Source organism: Salvelinus alpinus, chromosome 25, assembly GCF_045679555.1.
Source record: "Salvelinus alpinus chromosome 25, SLU_Salpinus.1, whole genome shotgun sequence".
In the NCBI taxonomy this organism is placed as follows: Eukaryota; Metazoa; Chordata; class Actinopteri; order Salmoniformes; family Salmonidae; genus Salvelinus; species Salvelinus alpinus.
The window spans coordinates 10,728,546-10,750,273 of NC_092110.1; the positions used below are offsets into that span (position 1 = coordinate 10,728,546).

Here is a 21,728-nt window from a genome sequence, read left to right on the forward strand (position 1 = left end):
TAACCTCCCTATCCTTCCCCCTCTGCCCTCCCTGGTGGTTCTCAGTGCCATGGAGAGAAAAAATCTTCCTCGCCTCACCCCTTTTTCTGAGCACCAGGGTAAATTGGTAGGTAGGGTGGGTTACTCCTTGAAGGAGCAAAACCTGGAAAATTGGAGGGTCTACTCTGCAAAAAAAACTCTCCAGAAACCAGAGAAGGAAGGGGAAGAAGGAGAGGAGCCAGAATGTAAAAGCAGCGATGGTGCTGAGTCAAGTGTGAAGGAGGGAGATCCAGAAAGCGAGGAGGGTGGAGCAGGATGTGGTGGTGCAGAGGGGGAGGAGGTGGAGGAGTGGGACGTAGTGCTCGGTATGGTGAACACACTGTGGGATGAAGGCTGGGGGGACACAGAGTCTTACACTGGCTCTCTGAGGCACTGGCCTCTGCTCAAACCCCCTTCTGGGTTTGGAGGATCTCACCCACCCTCTAGTGCTGCTTCTGAACTCTCCCTCCTGGAGCTGGAGAGAAGGGCCAAGGAAGTAGAGAGTGAACTTGTGGCACAACAATGTCTGACAGATTCTCTGAGAAAGAAAGCTTCACAGATCACAGCAGAGCAATCTGATGTTTCTGTAAGGGTCTCTGAACCTAAGCAGATCAGTACCCAGCCCAGCCTGGAACTCCTTGCCATGGGGTGTTCAACAGGGACGACAAAAAATCTCAAGGAAGACGGTTCGCCTGATTCCAACCTGACCTTGGAGTCAGACTCAAGTGGAGTCTTCATGTCGAACCCCAGTCAGACCAGCCAGGAGGACAACGCCTCAGATGGTAGTGACAGACCCTTGACTGAGTCAGACTTGGGGAGCAACACATCTTTGGACCAGGATAAAGACGAGGTGGCATTTAAAGACTGGGGGAGGGAGGAGAGCACAGAGCTCCAGTGGTGCTACCCATCACTCTTAAAGAGCTCCTCTCACTGTGAGGGGGATGGGTTTGAGGAAGAATCACCTTTGATGAAAGAAACTGAAATGGGTGAGTTGCAGTCCACCAGCAATGAAGGGCCTGATAATCCAGATCTATATGATGGTTCCACCCTTGAAAATCAGGCAGAATTGACACCGAGCAACAAGAGTGTTCAAATAATTTCTGGCATTGACTCCCCACTCCCCTTATCCCCCTCCAGACATGAGATACCACAGAATAAATCAGGCCTGGACAGCAGTGACCTGGATCCGTTTGTTACTACAGATAGTTTTGTATACCTGGCTGTGTCTGTGCCCCCTGCTGTCTCATCAGCACAGGAGGAGCGCCCCTCTCTCCCTTCTCTGACTGAGTCTACACCCCCAACCTCCCTCTCCAAACACCTCTGCCCCAACGTTGAGGAAAGTGACTTCCTCTCAACAGATAGCTTTGTTTACCTAGCAGGTCCTGAGTGTCACCGGCTCGCAACAGAAGGCCACTCTTCTTTCCTTGGTAGTTCCAAGGAGTCTAACTCCTCTGATGACAGCGGGTCCGGAGTGGACTTTGTACTCGGCTCCATGGTTGGAGACAGTGACTGGGATTCTGATGAGTCCGAGTCTGGTCCTAAGGCTAAATCTAAACCAATCAAACAACCAACATGGGATCTGTGGAAGGAGCTAGAGCAGGAGGTGTTGTCTTATCTATTCTGTGAGGAAGTGAAGCCAGTGACCGAGCCAGTGACAGAGGAAGTTCCAGTCCCTGTAACCGAGCAACCGAGGAAGGTTACCTGGCAGTTCAGGGCTGCCGAAGGTTCCACTCGTCAGACAAGTAAAAAAGACACGTTATCCTCTTCATCTTCCTCTTCATCCTCTTCACACTCCTCAACCCACACAGAGGTGTGAGAGGAGAGACACTGTCTGCATCTCAAATGGCGCCCTATTCCCCATATAGTGCACTACTTTAGACCAGGGCCCATATGGAATAGGGTGCCATTTGGGATACACCCAGAGGGAGTCTGCCTCATAGTTGTTGATCTCACATTGATTATGACAGCCTTTGCTTTGATTAAATTACAAATTAGTTTTTAGGTTAACACAATTACCAATTTCTGTCATATACTATGGTATCCATGCTTAATTTCAGTAAAGATAGTCCCAGTAAATGCTACCTTAATTACAGCTTAATTCATCGATTTATATTAGCATATGAGCAACATGTAAGAATTCTCCTTCTACAGTTTCTTTATTTAATGTATTTTTTGTTGCATCAAATAAGTTACATATATATACTTTGTCAAGTTGATTGATATGGAAATTCTGTTGGATTTTCATCTACAGTATTTGTTTCTTCTGATTGTTAGAATGAAAGGTTCTGAATTTAAGCGACACATTTGTTATATATTTCATTTATGAAAAGTGTTGATTGGTTGTTGTATGAAAATGATGAGTGAATGTGGGATATTTGATCATTGCCAAATAATAACGTGCTCTGAAATTAATTTAGCATTGTAAAGCTATGAAATCCTGAAGATGTCTTGATGAAATTAACTATTGATCTACAGTAGCCTACCTTGCTTGGTTTTTGATGGTGAATAATACTAAGTGATGCGTATGGAGGGATCTATTGTAAAGCTTTTGTGTGCAATTATGAGGACTTGTTGTTGAAATGCATAAATGTGAAAATAAATATTTTAACTTGGTGATTCTGTGTCACCTGCATTTTGTCTATTGGGAAAAGTAAGCCCCACAATATTTTCCCCCCAACATTTTTATTTTACTACTGTAAGTGTTGGCCATCATCCCCTTACAGTAGATTTTCAGCAGTTTCAATTTTTACTTGTGTTCTTCATCTGTCTCATATTTTTATTTTCCTATCAAATAGAAACTGTGACTTCTGTGTATTACATCGTAGATACATCCAAGGCCGAACTGTTTTTGCAGAAATGTAGGGCTCAGTCTATTTCTGTACAAATTAATTAGATCATTGTGAACAAGGCCAGAGAGGTGGCAGTAGGTGTGTGTGTGGTGGGGGGCTGTCATAATTGATAGCTAAATTGTCAGCTATATTTCACATGAGAATCAATACACACATTATCTGAGGAGGCTGACAGACGAACTGTTGTGTTTGTGTCTGAGCATGATAGCACAAACAGACTAGTACCCAGGTTAGTAGTACATCAGTGGTCTTTCATCATCACCACAGTGTGTCTGGGTGACTAATCTCCCAATACCATTACTGTGTCACTCACTATATGCGCCACAGTTTTTTGTTGTTGTTGCAGAAAGAAACATTTTCGCTGCTTACCCTAACCCAAGTAAGTGTCACAGTTGATATGGAGCTCTGGAGCATTGAATGACACAGATGACATCTACCTTTAGTTTTAGCGGCTGGTTCATGCTATGACGATCTTGCAGAGGCATGCAGATTGTTTCTTCGGGGTACTTCAAACACACCAGTCGAGGTTATTGCATAATTGATTGATTCCGCTGAAGATTATTATTGTGAATATTAATTATATATTAGCCTGGTCCCAGATCTGTTTGTGCTCTTGCCAACTCCATTGCCCCCACAAGGGTGCGCACTCAGCACTATCCTGTACTCCCTGTTCACCCATGACTGCATGGCCCCGCACATCTCCAACTCAATCATCAAGTTTGCCCGCCCTCCAGGACATCTACAGAGCCCGGTGTCACAGGAAGGCCAAGACGATCATCAAGGACCTCAGCCACCCGAGCCATGGTCTGTTCACCCGCTACCATCTTGAAGATCATCAAGGACCTCAGCCACCCGAGCCACGTCCTGTTCACCCCGCTACCATCTAGAAGATCATCAAGGACCTCAGCCACCCGAGCCACGGCCTGTTCACCCCGCTACCATCTAGAAGGCGGAAACCGTACAGGTGCATCAAAGCCTGGATAGAGAGACCGATAAACAGCTTCTATCGCCAGGCCATCAGACTGTGAAACAGTCACCACTAGCTGGCTTTCGCCCAGTACCCTGCCCTGAACTTAGTCACTGTTACTAGTCGGCTACCACCCGGTACTCTACCCTGCTGCCCTATGTACCTAGTCATTGAACACTTTGATATGTTTACATTCTGTTTTACCCACTTCATATGTATACAGTGCATTCGGAAAGTATTCAGACCCCTTGACTTTTTCCACATGTTGTTACGTTACAGCCTTATTCTAAAATAGATGAAATTGTTGACAAAGCAAAAACATGTTTTTTTGCAAATGTATTAAAAATAAAGTATTCAGACCCTTTACTTAATTTGTTGGAGCACCTTTGGCAGCGGTTACAGCCTCGAGTCTTCTTGGGTATGACGCTACAAATTTGGCACACCTGTATTTGGGAAGTTTCTCACATTCTTCTCTGCAGATCCTCTCAAGCTCTGTCAGGTTGGATGGGGAGAGTTGCTGCACAGCTATTTTCAGGTCTCTCCAGAGATGTTAGATCGGGTTCAAGTCCAGGCTCTGGCTGGGCCACTCAAGGACATTCAGAGACTTGTCCCGAAGCCACTCCTGTGTTGTCTTGGCTGTGTGCTTAGCGTTGTCTTGTTGGAAGGTGAACCTTTGCCCCAGTCTGAGGTCCTGAGCACTATGGAGCAGGTTTTTATTAAGGATCTCTCTGTATTTGCTCCATTCATCTTTTCCTCGATCCTGACTAGTCTCCCAGTCCCTGCCGCTGAAAAAGATTCCCTCAGCATGATGCTGCCACTACCATACTTCACTGTAGGGATGGTATCAGGTTTCCTCCAGACGTGACGCTTGGTATTCAGGCCAAAGAGTTCAATCTTGGTTTCATTAGACCAGATAATCTTGTTTCTCATGGTCTGAGAGTCTTTAAGTGTCTTTGGCAAACTCCAAGCGGGCTGTCATGTGCCTTTCACTGAGGAGTAGCTTTCGTCTGGCCACGCTACTTTAAAGGCCTGATTGGTGGAGTGCTGCAGAGATGGTTGTCCTTCTGGAAGGTTCTCTCATCTCCACAGAGGAACTCTAGAGCTCTGTCAGAGTGACCATCGGGTTTTTGGTCACCTCCCTGACCAAGGACCTTCTCCCCTGATTGCTCAGTTTGGCCGGACGGCCAGCTCAAGGAAGAGTCTTGGTGGTTCCAAACTTCTTTCATTTAAGATTGATGGAGGCCACTGTGTTATTAGGGACCTTCAATGCTGCAGACATTTTTTGGTACCCTTCCCCAGATCTGTGCCTTGACACAATCCTGTCTCGGAGCTCTACGGACAATTCCTTCGACCTCATGGCTTGGTTTTTGCTCTGATAAGCACTGTCAACTGTGGGACCTTATATAGACAGGTGTGTGTCTTTCCAAATGTCCAATCAATTGAATTTACCACAGGTGGACTGCGATCAAGTTGTAGAAACATCTCAAGGATGATCAACGGAAACAGGATGCACCTGAGCTCAATTATGAGTCTCATAACAAAGAGTCTGAATACTTATGTAAATAAGGTATTTCTGTTCTGTTTTTGCTTTGTCATTGTGGGGTATTGTGTGTAGATTGCTGAGGGAAAAAATACATGTTATCCATCTTAGAATAAGGCTGTAGTGTAACAAAATGTGGAAAAAGTCAAGCGGTCTGTATGCTGTATTCAAGTCAAGGCTCATCCTATATAACTTATGCTGTACACACTTTTCCTATTCATATACTAGCCATACTGTCTATACACACGATTATATACATATACAGTATATTTATATTCTGAACTTTGACATTGCTCGTTCTGATATTTCAAAGTTTCTTTCTTAAATTTTTTTGGGGGATTTGTGTGTATTGTTTTGTATTGTTAGGCACACTACTAGATGGCCAAAAGTATGCTCGTTGAACATCTCATTCCAAATTCATGGGCATTAATATGGAGTTGGTCGCCCCTCCACTCTTCTGGGAGGCTTTCCACTAGATGTTGGAACATTGCTGTGGGGACTTGCTTCCATTCAGCCACAAGAGCATAAGTGAGGTCGGGCACTGATGTTGTGCGATTAGCCCTGGCTCGCAGTCGGCGTTCCAATTCATCCCAAAGGTGTTCGATGGGGTTGAGGTCAGGGCTCTGTGCAGGCCAGTCAAGTTCTTCCACGCCGATCTCGATAAGCCATTTCTGTATGGACCTCGCTTTGTGCACGGGGGCATTGTCATGCTGAAACAAGAAAGGGCCTTCCACAAAATGTTGCCACATAGTTGGAAGCACAGAATCATCTAGAATGTATGTATGCTGTAGTGTTAAGATTTCCCTTCACTGGAACTAAAGGGCCAAGCCCAAACCAAGAAAAACAGTCGTTTCCACTTCACAATAACAGCACTTACAGTTGACCGGGGCAGCTCTAGTAGGGCAGAAATTTGACAAACGGACTTGTTGGATAGGTGACATCCTATGACTGTGTATTGTTGAAAGTCACTGAGCTCTTCAGTAAGGCCATTTTAATGCCAATGTTTGTCTATGGGGATTGCATGGCTGTGTGCTCAATTGTATGCAACTGTCAGCAACAGGTGTGGCTGAAATAGCAGAATCGTCTAATTTGAAGGGGTGTCCACATACTTTTGTATATACAGTTGAAGTCGGAAGTTTACATACACATTAGCCAAATACATTTAAACTCAGTTTTTCACAATTCCTGACATTTAATCCTAGTAAAAATGTCCTGTCTTAGATCAGTTAGGATCACCACTTTATTTTAAGAATGTGAAATGTCAGAATAATAGTAGAGAGAATGACTTAATTCAGCTTTTATTTCTTTCATCACATTCCCAGTGGGTCAGAAGTTTACATACACTCAATTAGTATTTTGGTAGCATTGCCTTTAAATTGTTGAACTTGAGTCAAACGTCTCGGGTAGGCTTCCACAAGCTTCCCACAATCAGTTGTGTGAATTTTGGCCCATTCCTCCTGACAGAGCTGGTGTAACTGAGTCAGGTTTGTAGGCCTCCTCGGTCGCACACGCTTTTTCAGTTCTGCCCACAAATTTTCTATAGGATTGAGGTCAGAGCTTTGTGATGGCCATTCCAATACCTTGACTTTGTTGTCCTTAAGACATTTTGCCACAACTTTGGATGTAGGCTTGGGGTCATTGTCCATTTGGAAGACCCATTTGCGACCAAGCTTTAACTTCCTGACTGATGTCTTGAGATGTTGCTTCAATATATCCACATCATTTTCTTTCCTCATGATGCCATCTATTTTGTGAAGTGCACCAGTCCCTCCTGCAGCAAAGCACCCCAACAACATGATGCTGCCACGCCCATGGTTCACGGTTGGGATGGTGTTCTTTGGCTTTCTCCAAACATAACAATGGTCATTATGGCCAAACAGTTCTATTTTTGTTTCAGCAGACCAGAGGACATTTCTCCAAAAAGTACAAACTTTGTCCCCATGTGCAGTTGCAAACTGTAGTCTGGCTTTTTTATGGCGGTTTTGGAGCAGTGGCTTCTTCCTTGCGGAGCGGCCTTTCAGGTTATGTCGACATAGGACTGGTTTTACTGTGGATATAGATACTTTTGTACCTGTTTCCTCCAGCATCTTCACTAGGTCTTTTGCTGTTGTTCTGGGATCGATTTGCACTTTTCGCACCAAAGTACGTTCATCTCTAGGAGACAGAACACGTCTCCTTCCTGAGCGGTATGATGGCTGTGTGGTCCCATGGTGTTTATACTTGCATACTATTGTTTGTACAGATGAACGTGGTACCTTCAGGCATTTGGAAATTGCTCCCAAGGATGAACCAGACTTGTGGAGGTCTACAATTGTTTTCTGAGGTCTTGGCTGATTTCTTTTGATTTTCCCATGATGTCAAGCAAAGAGGCAGTGAGTTTGAAGGTAGGCCTTGAAATACATCCACAGGTACACCTACAATTGACTCAAATGATGTCAATTAGCCTATCAGAAGCTTCTAAAGCCATTAAATCATTTTCGGGAATTTTCCAAGCTGTTTAAAGGCACAGTCAACTTAGTGTATGTAAACTTCTGACCCACTGGAATTGTAATACAGTGAGTTATAAGTGAAATAATCTGTCTAACAATTGTTGTAAAAATTACTTGTGTCATGCACAAAGTAGATGTCCTAACCTACTTGTCAAAACTATAGTTTGTTAACAAGAAATTTGTGGAGTGGTTGAAAAACGAGTTTTAATGACTCCAACCTACGTGTATGTAAACTTCCGACTTCAACTGTATAGTGTATACTACACTGTTGGAGCTACAAACATAAGTATTTCACTGCACCTGCGATTACATCTGTAAAATATGTGTACCCGACCAATACAATTTGATTTGCTGTCATTGTCAAGCCAAACATGTTTGGCATGACAGTGATTGACAGGGAGTTTGCATTTTAGCACAAACAAAATGACACTCACTACATCTATGTATCATCATCGTTATTATCATTGGAGAATACAGATATGAACATGTTTCAGACTAAACATATTTATCTTTTCTGTAGATTTTGGTAAAAAAAAATATGTGGTTCTGCATTGTTTGACAGGGGAGTGTGTGGGAGTGCATGCTGTCTGTGTTCTTGATTGTACTGTATGTATGTGTGAAATGTAGCCAGCTAGGACGCTGCATGCGTGGGTGTAGCTGAGTGGGTGAATCATGCAGCAGAATATCTGCCATTGCTTGCTGGTCAGATTGACTGAGATGAAAAGCAAAAAAACGCTGATATTATGCTACATCTGACATCCTCGCTCTTACTTATCAGCTGCTGTCAATTGATGTTTGAATAACAGAAAGATTCCCCGATAAATGAATGAGGGACAATAAGCTGTGTAAGTCATGGCAACGAGAAAGCACAAGAGGAAAGTGTTATTGTGGTTAGATGACAAAGGGAAGAACAGAACTCGAGAGTGAGGGAGAGGGTCTGAGGATAATGGATAGGTAGAATGGTAGGAGGGAAGTACAAGGAAAAGTTCAAGAGGTGTCGCTTATGTAACGTTATGTAAATGCTAATGTTCTGGGCAGGCGGGCACTGTGCTGCGGATGGAGTGTGCTATTTTAAAAGATGCTTTATCTGAGAGAGAGAGAGAGAGAGAGAGAGAGAGAGAGAGAGAGAGAGAGAGAGAGAGAGAGAGAGAGAGAGAGAGAGAGAGAGAGAGAGAGAGAGAGAGAGAGAGAGAGAGAGAGAGAAACAGAAGCCGTGTGGAATGTGGCTTCAGAACCTGCAAGAGAGCGAGAGTAAAAAGACGTTTTCAGAAAAAGTAGAGCTTTTGAATGTATATTTCTAACGATTGTTGTTGTAACCTTTGAATCGTGTAAAAATGGTGATAGCTTTGTGAATTGTATAAAGGTGGTTGTCTTTGAATCATGTACGCATGCAGTAGGAAAAGTAGTAATGAGTTGTTTGTGGTGGCAATGCAAATACTGTTTGGTTGAAGAGTTAGAAGTGAATATATATATTTTCAATCTTTAAAAATACAGTAATTTATTTCACGTATACAGACTTTTACTTGCCGAAATACAAGATCTATAAGTGATCTGTAAAGAATTGAAACAAAAGACAAATTCACACGGTTCTTGAATATTAAACATTTATAAAACATTACTGTGCAAAAAGTCTGTATTTTTTGCCATTTTACTATAAACCCTTAAATCTCTGGACGTTAAATATTGGGAAAGCTATTTAAAATGTACGTTGATGTTCTGTAATATAATTCTATCTTGACTAGGTTGGGGATTTGAAATACTCTTCAAGTCAATGAAATGGCTAAAACAAAAAATATGAATAGGACATAATATCATATAAGTACTACATAATTAGTGCTACAGTGCTGAAACATAAAAAATAGATGAACAATTGTAAGCTATGTAAACAAACGGCAACAGAAGTAAACAAAAAATACAACGAACCACAAGCAGACACACACCACAGTTATCTGTACATGTAGGAGTCCATTTATAAAGCTTCTTATTCCTTTGTAAGGTACTTCTGTTCTTCATGATTCTTGCATAGTCCCAATATGCACCAAAATCATACAGATCAGGGCTACAGGCCTGTGGCAGCAGCCTCCTCTGCCTTCTTCTGTCTGTTGATGTTCTGCTGGCTCCCAATAGTTGGATCTACCCTGATGTACGATGACCTCGGCAGAGCGATGTTGGTGACCTTATTGTGCTCAGCAAAGAGCAGTCTCTCGTTGTCCTGCCATACTTTGAGCACCTTCTGTAAGCGCATACCCACCAGATAGAACATCTCCAGTATGCACATGAAGACGCAGAGGGCTGAGGAGACCACCATGAAGATGGTGAAGATCTTCTTCTCTGTAGGCCTGGAGATGTAGCAGTCCACTGTGTTGGGGCAAGGCTCCAGGGCACACTTGTAGAGACGTGGCATGTCATACCCGTGGTAGATATAGTAGAGAATGTAGAGGAAGGCTACATCAAACCCGGCCTTGAAGATCAGGCTGACCAGGTAGGTCCACCACAGGCCTCCACGTTTCTTCCCTGGGTTGGCGTACAGGTGAGAGCCCTGGTGTTGGGCAGTATACTTTGAATCCTTCCCCTCGCGGTACTTGACGTGCGCCACCACCATGAGAGAGGGACAGGTGACGAAAATGAGCTGTAGGGCCCACAGGCGGATGTGTGAGATGGGGAAGATGCTGTCGTAGCAGACGTTGGTGCAGCCGGGCTGCCTGGTGTTGCACACAAAGTCCTTGTTCTCGTCTCCCCACACGGGCTGGGCGGCCACCACGAACACCATGACACGAAACACAAATACCATGGACAGCCACACACGGCCGAACACTGTGGAGTACTTGTTGACCCCGCTAAGGAGGCTCTCTAGTTCTGACCAGTTCATCCCTGCGGACTGTCAACACAGGCACCATGAACACAGAGAGAGTTAGAAGTCAGTCACAAGGCAAAATGGTCACACACAGGGTTACAATCCGTCTGTCATCAATTAAATAAATAGACTTAACCTGGCCACAAAGACACTGACACAGCCAATCGTCCATCCTTTTCAGTGCTGTAAAATAGACTATGATGGCATTGGTGATGGCATTAGCTCTCGCTTGCTACTTTGTGAGTCTTCCACAAAGCAGTCCAGGAAACAAGGTTACTAAATGAAGAAACCACACCCCATTTGCAATACAGGAAGTATATTTATTCAAAAACTCTTGATGAAAAGAAATGAGAGAATTGTATTCTTGACACATAATTTCATCCATCATGAATTGGAAGCCTAAATAAAACTAGATCTAAATGGGATATGGTATGTGTATCAGTTTTTGTGTTACATCATGTATAATTAGTCCATGGAGATTAAACTAATCTACCTTCTGATAGGATTTATCAGCTCTAAATGCTTTTAGCGCTCCGAAGCACAGCAATCAATTTTGAAACTAAAGGCCTTAGAGAAATGTAAAATGGAACGCCTACTTTTCCATAATGTCAGTAATGATGTAAAACTATTCCACTGTATTGTATGCCTCCAACATCCACTCAAACTATTAACTGTTAGAGAGCATTTGACAAGTATTCAGTATTCCAGATCATGATTATATTTGATTGAATGATTTATTATTACTGAAGTCTTTCCAACAACAGTACTTGCCAGTAAATTGTAATTTAAATGTGTACAGAGGTATTGCTATGTTTTGTAGAAAGCAAAAGTATGTTCTCTCTACATTCACAACACATCACCGGGCTCTAATCAACATTAGTCTAAACAAGCAACATTCACTGAACAAACAGACGGTGTAAAGATGTTTTAAAATAAAAGTATGACAAAGCAGTTCATCTCATTGAAAAAAGCCAATGGAGATGTACACATTTGATAGGAGTAACAATAGAACAAATGGCAAATTTTATTACAAGGTGTTGAAGTTACTGCTCCGACCATAGTTATTGTAGCATCTTTACTCTTGTAAGACATGTATTAGTCAGACATTCTGTCCCTCATCCGTTTTAAAACAGGTTCTAAAACAATACTTTTGTGACAGTAAGTGTTAACGAGTGTTAAACCGTATTACTTTAAATTACACTATCGATTGATGCATTTGATTTTATGTACTGCTAAAGGATGGTATCCTTGAGTGTCCTGAAACACGTCTGTCAAATAAAATGTATTATTATTATTAAAGACATGTTAAGCACCTTGTGTATAGAACACCTAATGTGTAGAGATTATAAACATACTTGGGAGACAGGTTTGGAAACAGGAGTGGTTATATTGTACAGAGCGTATACTGTGGTAGGCCTAACTCCAGTTCTGAATTTTAAAGCTTATTTACCCCCATTTCCCTAAGATAATATAGTTAAGGCATGTGTTTCTTAAAGTAGACTCAAAATGACCTTACCTGGAATATGAATATGGAAATATTACTGCAGAACAAACACAGCAGGAAGCTTCTATCAAGTAGCTTCCTGTTCCACTTCAGAAATCCCGTCAAACCTGATCAAAGGCTTAGCCTGTTGCCACCTGGAAAACTACAGAGTGCAAACAGCCTAGCCTACCTGCCCCAGGTGTGTGAGGAGTGAGTGATGAGGAGTGTATGCTATTGCCAGTGGTGTCGTTTTTCTACCTGTTGATCAGAGGGTGTGGGTGTGTGTTTATCTATTCATGAGGAAACCACACAAGACCAGACATGTTGTTACAAGCCCACCCAACCTCAACGAGAGAGTATGGCTGTGTGCTGTAGGCTTACTGTAAGAAGTAAGAGTAATAATAGCATTTCACACCTGGTATCCATGTTAATGAAACTGCAATTACTTTATGTAGGCCTAACATATAACACTGAATGAGGACTGAATAACCTCTATGGCAATTCATGCGTCTACTAGGTTTCTTGTCAAGGTAAAATGTTTTTTTTAAATGGGTGTCTGCCGTTAGAATTGGGCAAACATTCAATATCATGTTTCATCACCAATGTCTATCATTGAAATAACATGAAATAATAAAAGAAACGATGTATTTTCCCCAAAAATCAATGTTACTAAACTGTGGGTCAATGACTCCCTCTAGTGTTGAGAATATGAATGAAAATGTTCACTGTATTGTTTTTCAAGCGCAAACATTGACGTCACGTTAGTCACGTGGTATACACCAAGCCGCTAGAAGCTAAAACTGTGTAGCACCGCTGTCAACAAACGGATACGTTGCTTTTGTCAACATGTCTTTCACCGAATTGTCATTGCTATACTTTATTCAACAGCTTTTTGAAAATAACTAGCTAGATTTTCTGCGTTTCTAACGTGTTAGCTTGACTCCCAAATACTAGCTTATAGCTAGATAATTATGGTGGTTAAATGCAAGTGCTTCTGCAATAGTTAGTTACGTATATCAATATTATTGCATAAACTGTATTGTACTATTTATGCTAGTACAGACGGGGAGACTTGATGGAGAGACAAAGAGTAGGTATAATTTGTGGATCGTTCCAACAGGAATCTGTTCCAAAAACTTCGAAAATAACAAGGTTGCCAACAAACAACGCATAACGTTACAAAGTTGTATAGCGGCCGAATAAGATACCGGGTAGGAAGTGTGCTATTTCAAAGTGTTTCACTCACCACGTTTATTCCGAAAAATGTCTGTCCTCACTCTGGTAGCCTATGGACAGACATTAAGAATAAGCTACGTGGTGAGTTGATGCCTTTTCTGCAGCTAGTTAGCTAGGTGAATTGATCGTGCTACTTGTATGCGTTTGGCAACGTTGCACTTGGCGAAGTTTTTGGAGCAGATTCCTGTTGGAACGTTCCACAAACAATACCCACTCAGAGACAGACTGATAGTGATAAAGAGCTGTAATGTTTGTACACTGAACTAAAATATAAACGCAACATGTAAAGTGTTGGTTTTGTGAACTGTAAAAAAAAAAAAAAAAAAGTACCAGAAATGTTCCATATGCACAGAAAGCTTTTCTCTCATGTTTTGTGCACACATTCATTTTCATCCCTGTTAGTGAGCATTTCTCTTTTGCCCAGATAAACAATACACCTGACAGGTGTGGCATAATCAAGAAACTGATTAAACCACATGATCATTACACAGGTGTGCCTTGTGCTGCGGACAATAAAGGGCCACTCTAAAATGTGCAGTTTTGTCACACAATGCCACAAGTTTTGACGGAGTGTGCAATTGTCATGTTGACTGCAGGAATGTCCACCAGAGCTGTTGCCAGAGAATTGAATGTCCATAAGCCGCCTCCAATGACATTTTAGAGAATTTGGTAGTACGTCCAACCGGCCTAACAACCGCAGACCACGTGTAACCACGGCATCCGGCTTCTTCATCTGCAGGATCGTCTGAAACCAGCCACCCGGACAGCTGATGAAACTGGGTTTGCACAATCAAAGAATTTCTGCATAAATTGTGAAAAACCATCTCAGGGAAGCTCATCTGCGTACTCGTCATCGTAACCAGGGTCTTGATCTGACTGCAGTTTGGCATCGTAACCGACTTAAGTGGGAAATGTTTTCCTTCGATGGCCACTGGCACGCTGGAGAAGTTTGCCCTTCACGGATTAATTCTGGTTTCAACTGTACCTGGCAGATGGCAGACAGTGTGTATGGTGTTGTGTGGGCGAGCGGTTTGCTGATGTCAACGTTGTGAACAGAGTGCCCCATGGTGGCGGTGGGGTTATGGTATGGGCAGGCATAACCTACGGACAATGAACACAATTGCAATTTATCTATGGAAATTTGAATGAGCAGAGATACCGTGAAGAGATCCTGAGACCCATTGTCGTGCCATTCTTCCGCCGCCATCACCTCATGTTTCAGCATGATAGTTCACGGTACATGTCGCAAGGATCTGTACACAATTCCTGGAAGCTAAAAATATCCCAGTTCTTTCATGGCCTGCATCCTCACCAGACATGTCAGACATTGAGCATGTTTGGGATGCTCTGGATCGACGTGTACGACAGCATGTTCCAGTTCCCGTCAATATCCAGGAACTTCGCACAGCCATTGAAGAGGAGTGGGACAACATTCCACAGGCCATAGTCAACAGCCTGATCAACTCTATGCGAAGGAGATGTGTTGTGCTGCATGAGGCAAATGGTGGTCACACCAGATACTGACTGGTTTTCTGATCCACGCCCCTACCTTTTTTTAAAGGTGTCTGTGACCAACAGATGCATATCTGTATTCCCAGTCATGTGAAATTCGTAGATTAGGGCCAAATTAATTTATATCAATTGACTGATTTCGTTGCATGTTGTGTTTTTTCTTCTTCAGTGTAAATAAATTGTATTGTACCTCTTCTATGAGCTGAATGAAACATTCATGGAATGTACAATTTATTATATTCTTACTAGGCTAACGTTACACAGCATTTTTCCTTAACTGGTCTTTTTTAAGCTATGTTTTAGCCAGGTCAGGAGCCCTTTGTGAGCAGCAGGAGCCCTAGGCTGAGCCACTGTAGAGAAAAGAATCAATGGTGTGCAGAGTTGTCACACCGCCTTGTGCACACTGGATGAACTCAACGTTACTCAGCACACAACGGTTGGTTTGTTTGACTCATAGATTTTCTCATCGTTTTTTTTTTTTACCATGTAGGCCTATTTTATTGTTGCAAATTAATGTTACATGACACATGTAATACAACGTGACACACACGACCTCTGTTGGACTTATATAGCCTGAATTGCTTGAGCTGTATTCTATCTGATTTAGTTCTACAGCTAGTCTATATGTTTTACTTGGGCTGTGTTGCTGCTAAAGCCATGTCTCCCTGTGACTGTTATCTTCCTGTGATCAATGTGTTTTCTAGGCTGCACATTTATGGCGTTTGTGAGGGTGAGGAACTGTGGAGACTTCTGCCAGGCACAGCACCAGCACCTGGTCATTGTGGACAAGTAAGCTGCCTTTAGCCAAACATATGAATAAATACCCCACCTGAAGTCGACCAGTACTCCTGGAGAGAGAGAGAGAGAGAGGCTGATATTTCTCCAAGTATATGGCTTCGATTGAGTTAATCCAGCCGTTTAGCAACCAATAAACCATTTCTGAATGTTTTGTTTCCTTTTCATATTCCACTTTTTATTTACTTCCACCCGTTCTCCATAGCCTATATCTTCCAATAACCACCTTTTATACCCAATCTATCACAGATTTTGGAGTATTTTTCTCTACTGCTGGACTGTTCACCCTCTCCTGGAAGACTGCCTTCTCCAACTGTCTGTCAAGATGAATCGCCCCGCCCCTGTTGAGTTCACCTATGGGTGTATGAAGTTTCTGATCACCCACAACCCCACCAACTCCCAGCTGGTGAAATTTATAGAGGTACAGTATTAACTCCTATAATACATTATTTGAGTTTATAGCGTTTTCTTTTGTCAAGCCAGATTGGAATGTACTGAAAAACAGACAATATCTTGATTACTAACCTAAAACACTTCATTTCATTTATAATCAGGACCTCAATGCTTTTGGTGTGCAGACACTAGTTAGAGTATGTAATGCCACTTACGACCAAACCCCTGTGGAGCAGGAAGGCATCACTGTTGTGGTAAGACAACTTTTGTTCTCTTCTGCCATGATGTTAACCCATCAGAGACCTTCAGATTTGTTTGGAGCTTCAGGCATTCTGGTTCCAATTGTCCACTGTATCTACATGACATCTAGGTCTATCTTTTTCCTAATGATGGAGGTTGCATGAAAGCGTTAGGCCTATCAATTACGCTACCTAATAAATTGATCCATTAATGGAGCCTAAATCCAACCATATGTTTTCCTCAAACAGGATTGGCCCTTTGACGATGGTTCTTCCCCCACTTGAACATGTCGTTGATGACTGGTTCAACCTCCTCAAGTGTAAATTCCGAGACGAACCCGGTTGTTGCATTGCAGTGCATTGTGTGGCGGGGTTGGGTCGGTGAGTTGTCTGCCTACATGTTCAATCTATTTGCCTATTGTATCTTCTTCCTTAGAATGTCTGCTAGCCACCAACACATTGGGACTCATAGCAAAAGCAGTGTGTACGGAATAGTTCATGAATAATGATAATTTAATTGTCAAATGTGTTGTGTTTTATATTACACATCAACTTTCCCATCTCTACAGTACACGTTATATAATTGATATCATTTCTCTCCAGAGCCCCAGTCCTGGTAGTGTTGGCGTTGATTGAGTGTGGGATGGAATATGAAGATGCTGTTCACTTTATAATCAGTAAGTTCTCTCCATTGATCATATTGTGAAATTTCAACCATTGTCATCACTACTTTAGATCAAATCTTCTTGCTAGTGTGCTTTAAAAATGAAGATGGTATAAGTTATGATGAGCTGATTCCAGAATAGTCTTTCAATATGACATTCAAAGTGCCGTCAGAAAGCCAAATCATTCAAATACATAATGATTGCCATCAAAATGCCATCCTTTTTTCTTCTCTCAGAAAGAGACGTAGCTACAAACCCAAGATGTGTCTCCACTTATAGATGCTAATGGGCAAAATTGCTGCATCCAGTAAGAAGATGAGCGGTATTGTCAAGATTTACTCAAAAAGGAAACGGATTGCTATAAGAACAGTTATTGGTTATACTCAAAGCAACAAAAAATACTCAAGAAAACAGTCTAAATAGTCAAATTGAATTTGATTAAAGTAAATATTCTGATATTTTCCTCAACTACTGTAGTTGTGAATCATTAAAGAAACATTTTTAAATTGTTACTAGTTGTTGGTGGTAGGGTCATGTGTAAGTTTTGCAAAGGCTAAAATAAGTGTATTTAATAAGTCTAACAGCCTTTATTGTTATTCAAAACATTATCATGAAGGCATGAGCACAAATACTGTATTTCCCACATACCTTCTATGAAATTGTGTATTCTATTTTCTGGTAAATATTTCAAAAAGTAAATTATCTCAACATATTTGGGTAACTGCCTGGTACCAAATGGTGCCTGGTCGGGATAATTTGAATGAATCCTGAATCAAATGTAATTTAGGCCTATAGTTATTATCACGATATTACCATTTTACTATGTGATTTCAGAGTAAATACTGTAACGATCCTTGGTTTATGAGCTTGGTTATTGACTGCCATATGAGCATGCTTTTGTGGCATAGTCGATGGCGCACAGGGCTACGGGTTAGAAGGTTGAGGACTTGAGCGCACTCTCTGCCTGTTTCATTACATTGTAGTAGACCAAGCAACCTGGAAAAAGTGCTTGCTTTTTTTTTTGCTTGTTGAAGGCTGTCATCCATGCTAGATCAAACAATGATGGGATGATACACAAAGGTAAGCCTGATGACATGTTACATTTGGATTTTTAAGGCAATTTTCAAGGGTTAAAGGTCAAATCTGGTGAAAAAGGGCATAATGAAAATAGTAATTTTTATTGTACAGTGAGTCCATGCAACTTATTTGACTTGTTACGTACATTTTTTACTTCTTGAACATATTTTGGAATGCCATAACAAAGGGATCTTGTTTCTCATGGTCTGAGAGTCTAGGTGCCTTTTGGCAAACTCCAAGTGGACTGTCATGTTCCTTTTACTGAGGAGTGGCTTCCGTCTGGCCACTCTACCATAAATGCCTGATTGGTGGAGCACTGCAGAGATGAGAACCTTCCAGAAGGACAACCATCTCCACAGAGGAACTCTGGAGCTCTGTCATTATGGGATATTGCTTGTAGATTGCTGAGAATAAAAAAAAAGTAATCCATTTTAGAAAAGGCTGTAATGTAACAATGTGGAAAAAGTTAAGGGGTCTGAATAATTTCTGATGGCACTGTATATATAATTTCATGGAAGCTCTTAAAATTGTCACTTGCTTTGTTGTTTCTAATGACCTCTTTTGTATCTTTATCTTTTTAAATTATAACTGGCAGTAGCATGTATTTGTTTTGTGAGTGCTGTGAGATATTTGACAGGTTTATTTGCCATTAAGTCGTAAACTTTATTTGAGTTTAACCTGTAGTTTTTGGTTCTCTTCAAAAGTAAAAGATTGTATTCCTGCTTAAGTTTCTTTACCTTGTAGAGATTGTTGTGGAAATTACCACCAGCGGTCACAGTCAAACTTAGATGCATAAAGTACTGGTCTGAAGTGAGCTCCACCTGGGCAGTCCTGCTAGTTCTCTTATATACCGTTTACACAGACAAGTTACATTTAGCTTATTCATAATGAATTAATCACTAACATTTGGTTCACGCATGAGACAGACCATTACCTCATGAAGCTTCTTCTCTCCAAGCTAAGACCTTGAAACTGAGATATCCCTTTCCGTTCTCAAATCAATGTTCTGGGTGTACTGCCAAATTGAAGATACTGATCATGAGGATCCCTCCCTGGCACGATCAATCAGTCACTTGCATGAACCCATTAAAATTGGTTATTATAAAAGCACAAACATAAAATGTTCCTTCACATTCCCTCTTATCACTTCTGTGATAATAATCGTTACATTTTAAGGTAAGCATTAGATTATAGCTTATTTTTTTCCAGCTCACCACTCATTACAATGGCTGGGAATGGGAATATAAAAGGAATACCTCCCAGATTGCAGTTCCTAGGGCTTCCACTAGATGTCAACAGTCTTTAGAAAGAGTTCAAGCTTGTTTTTTGAAAAATGAGCTAGAATTTGTAGTTTTAGTAAGTGGCTCCCATTTTGGCTGTAGTGTTTGTTGTGCGTTCCGGTGAGGGCACGTACTTCGTTATTTATCTCCGCTAATGGTCTCCGGTATTCTCCATCTTAAATTTGATTGTTTATTTACATATTAGGGTACCTGAGGATTGATTAGTGGAAGGCCCTTGATAATATCCCGATTTCAATATCTGGGTAATAATCAGATTTTCCCAAGCAGACGAATTGCTCACCTGTCATTTACGGTCCATTATGTCTTTGTCCATTTTCTTACTAGTACACCAGCAGCATGAGAGAAGTTTGGACGGGATCTCTCCATGCTCACTCCACGTGGACTCATGTCGCACTCCTGAGAGAAAAGGCATGAGAGAAAAGGCAGTAGATAGCTTCGACTGGATGCTGTGTACAGGTTGCTGTCTCGGACTCAGGTGAAGGACCATAGTGAACACCATTGTCGCCATTACTTCAGCCGGTTAGAGGGGGTGAGGCTCACACTGTTCTCGGTCGAATGATCCCTTCCCCATTACTTCTAGATACCATCTGTGGTCACCTTCGCCATAACCTCGAGAGAGGACAGACCAGAACAACAGTTTAGTTTAGTGCATTTCTGATTCAACAAATCCAGACAAATTATTCACTGTATGATAAACAACATTCTTAATACAGATTTCTAAGACAAATGTCAAAGAGAATAACACAGTTGACACCATTTTTTCCTTCAAATTTGCTTGTACTCCCCTATAATCTTGGCATGCTCACCGCAGGGTTACAGGGTCAGGGAGATGGAGGGCTAATCCTTAGGGAGAAATCCAGACCATCCAGCAGACCGAATCTGGTGAGATTTGTATTGAAGAAAGACAAAAACAAAACAACAACAATACACTTCTTCCCTTTTGACACAACTCACATGCGTAAAAAACAACACTGCCAGTTAAATTAAAATAACAAAGAAAATGTGAATTACAACCATTGATAACTCCATTTTAAGATAATTGTATCCCATAAGTTAATTAAAGGAATGGTAAAGAGAGTCTTTAGGTGCCGTTTGGCAAACTCCAAGCGGGCTGTCATGTGCCTTTTACTGAGGAGTGTCTTCCGTCTGGCCACTGTACCATAAAGGCCTGATTGGTGGAGTGCTGCAGAGATGGTTGACCTTCTGGAAGGTTCTCCCATCCCCACAGAGGAACTCTGTCAGAGTGACCATCGCGTTCTTGGTCACCTCCCAGACCAAGGCCCTTCTCCTTAGAATGATGGAGGCCACTGTGTTCTTGGGGACCTTCAATGCTGCAAAAATGTTTTGGTACCCTTCCCAGATCTGTGCCTCGACACAATCCTGTCTCAGAGCTCTACGGACAATTCCTTTGACCTAATGGCTTGGCTTTTGCTCTAACATGCATTATCAACTGTGGGACCTTAAATAGACAGGTGTGTTCCTTTCCAAATCCAATCAAGTTGTAAAAACATCTCAAGGATGATCAATGGAAACAGGATGCACCTGAGCTCAATTTTGAGTCTCATATAATTATGTAAATAAGATATTTCTGTTTTGAATTTTGTATAAATTAGCAAACATTTCTAAAAACCTGTTTTTACTTTGCCATTCTGGGGTATGGTGTGTAGATTGATGAGGATTTTGTTTTATTTAATCCATTTTAGAATAAGGCTGTAACGTAACAAAATGTGGAAAAAGTCAAGGGGTCTGAATACTTTCCAAAGGCACTGTATAGTGTATTTCCTTCCTTAGATCAAACCATTGGCAGAAACTTTAACAGAAAGCTCACATCAATTCAATCCGACCTCAGTAGATGGACTAATATCCCAGTTGCTTTAACCGGCAGAATATCTATTGTCAAAATAGGCAATGTAGTTTAATGCTTCCCATGTCTTTCCCTTTTGGCTATTGGGATAAAATGCCTGCTGCGGCTTAAAAATGTATATGCCAAGGTAAGCGATCTCCGATACAATTAAAAAACTTACAAAGAGGGAAATATGTAGGAGGACTATTTGTATCAAACTTTAAATTGTATTTTCAGGCTCTAGCATTTCGCCCCATCCTAAATTGGTTTAGACATGATTCTTCCGCCCCCTGGCTGAGAACAGAGATATATGGTGTCTCCAATTGCCCTGGAAGAGGTGGTCTTCACTGAATGTCCCTTAAACAATAATAACTATGCTTTCGTCCTATTACTGCTCACACAATTTCTATTTTGGCGCAAAATTGAAAAACGATGTAATTGGAAATCATAATAGCATGCCCATACTC

General features: G+C 41.6%; 1 protein-coding gene and 1 long non-coding RNA gene across 2 annotated transcripts; one reads left to right on the plus strand and one right to left on the minus strand.

Annotated features, from left to right (window-relative positions):
- Positions 1 to 9,335: 9,335 nt before the first annotated feature.
- Positions 9,336 to 12,430, minus strand: LOC139553352 (gap junction beta-4 protein-like). Its single transcript, XM_071365588.1, has 2 exons — positions 12,234 to 12,430; positions 9,336 to 10,741 (listed from the first exon to the last, which is right to left on the minus strand). Exon 2 carries the CDS (start codon positions 10,730 to 10,732, stop codon positions 9,923 to 9,925), a length of 810 nt encoding a protein of 269 aa, XP_071221689.1. The 5' UTR covers positions 10,733 to 10,741; positions 12,234 to 12,430; the 3' UTR covers positions 9,336 to 9,922.
- A 381-nt stretch (positions 12,431 to 12,811) lies between these two features.
- On the plus strand, positions 12,812 to 18,832 carry LOC139553353 (uncharacterized). The gene is made up of 6 exons (XR_011670636.1): positions 12,812 to 15,384; positions 15,653 to 15,737; positions 15,993 to 16,390; positions 16,625 to 16,756; positions 16,979 to 17,052; positions 17,277 to 18,832. It is a non-coding gene; the product is annotated as an uncharacterized lncRNA (long non-coding RNA).
- Positions 18,833 to 21,728: the final 2,896 nt, after the last annotated feature.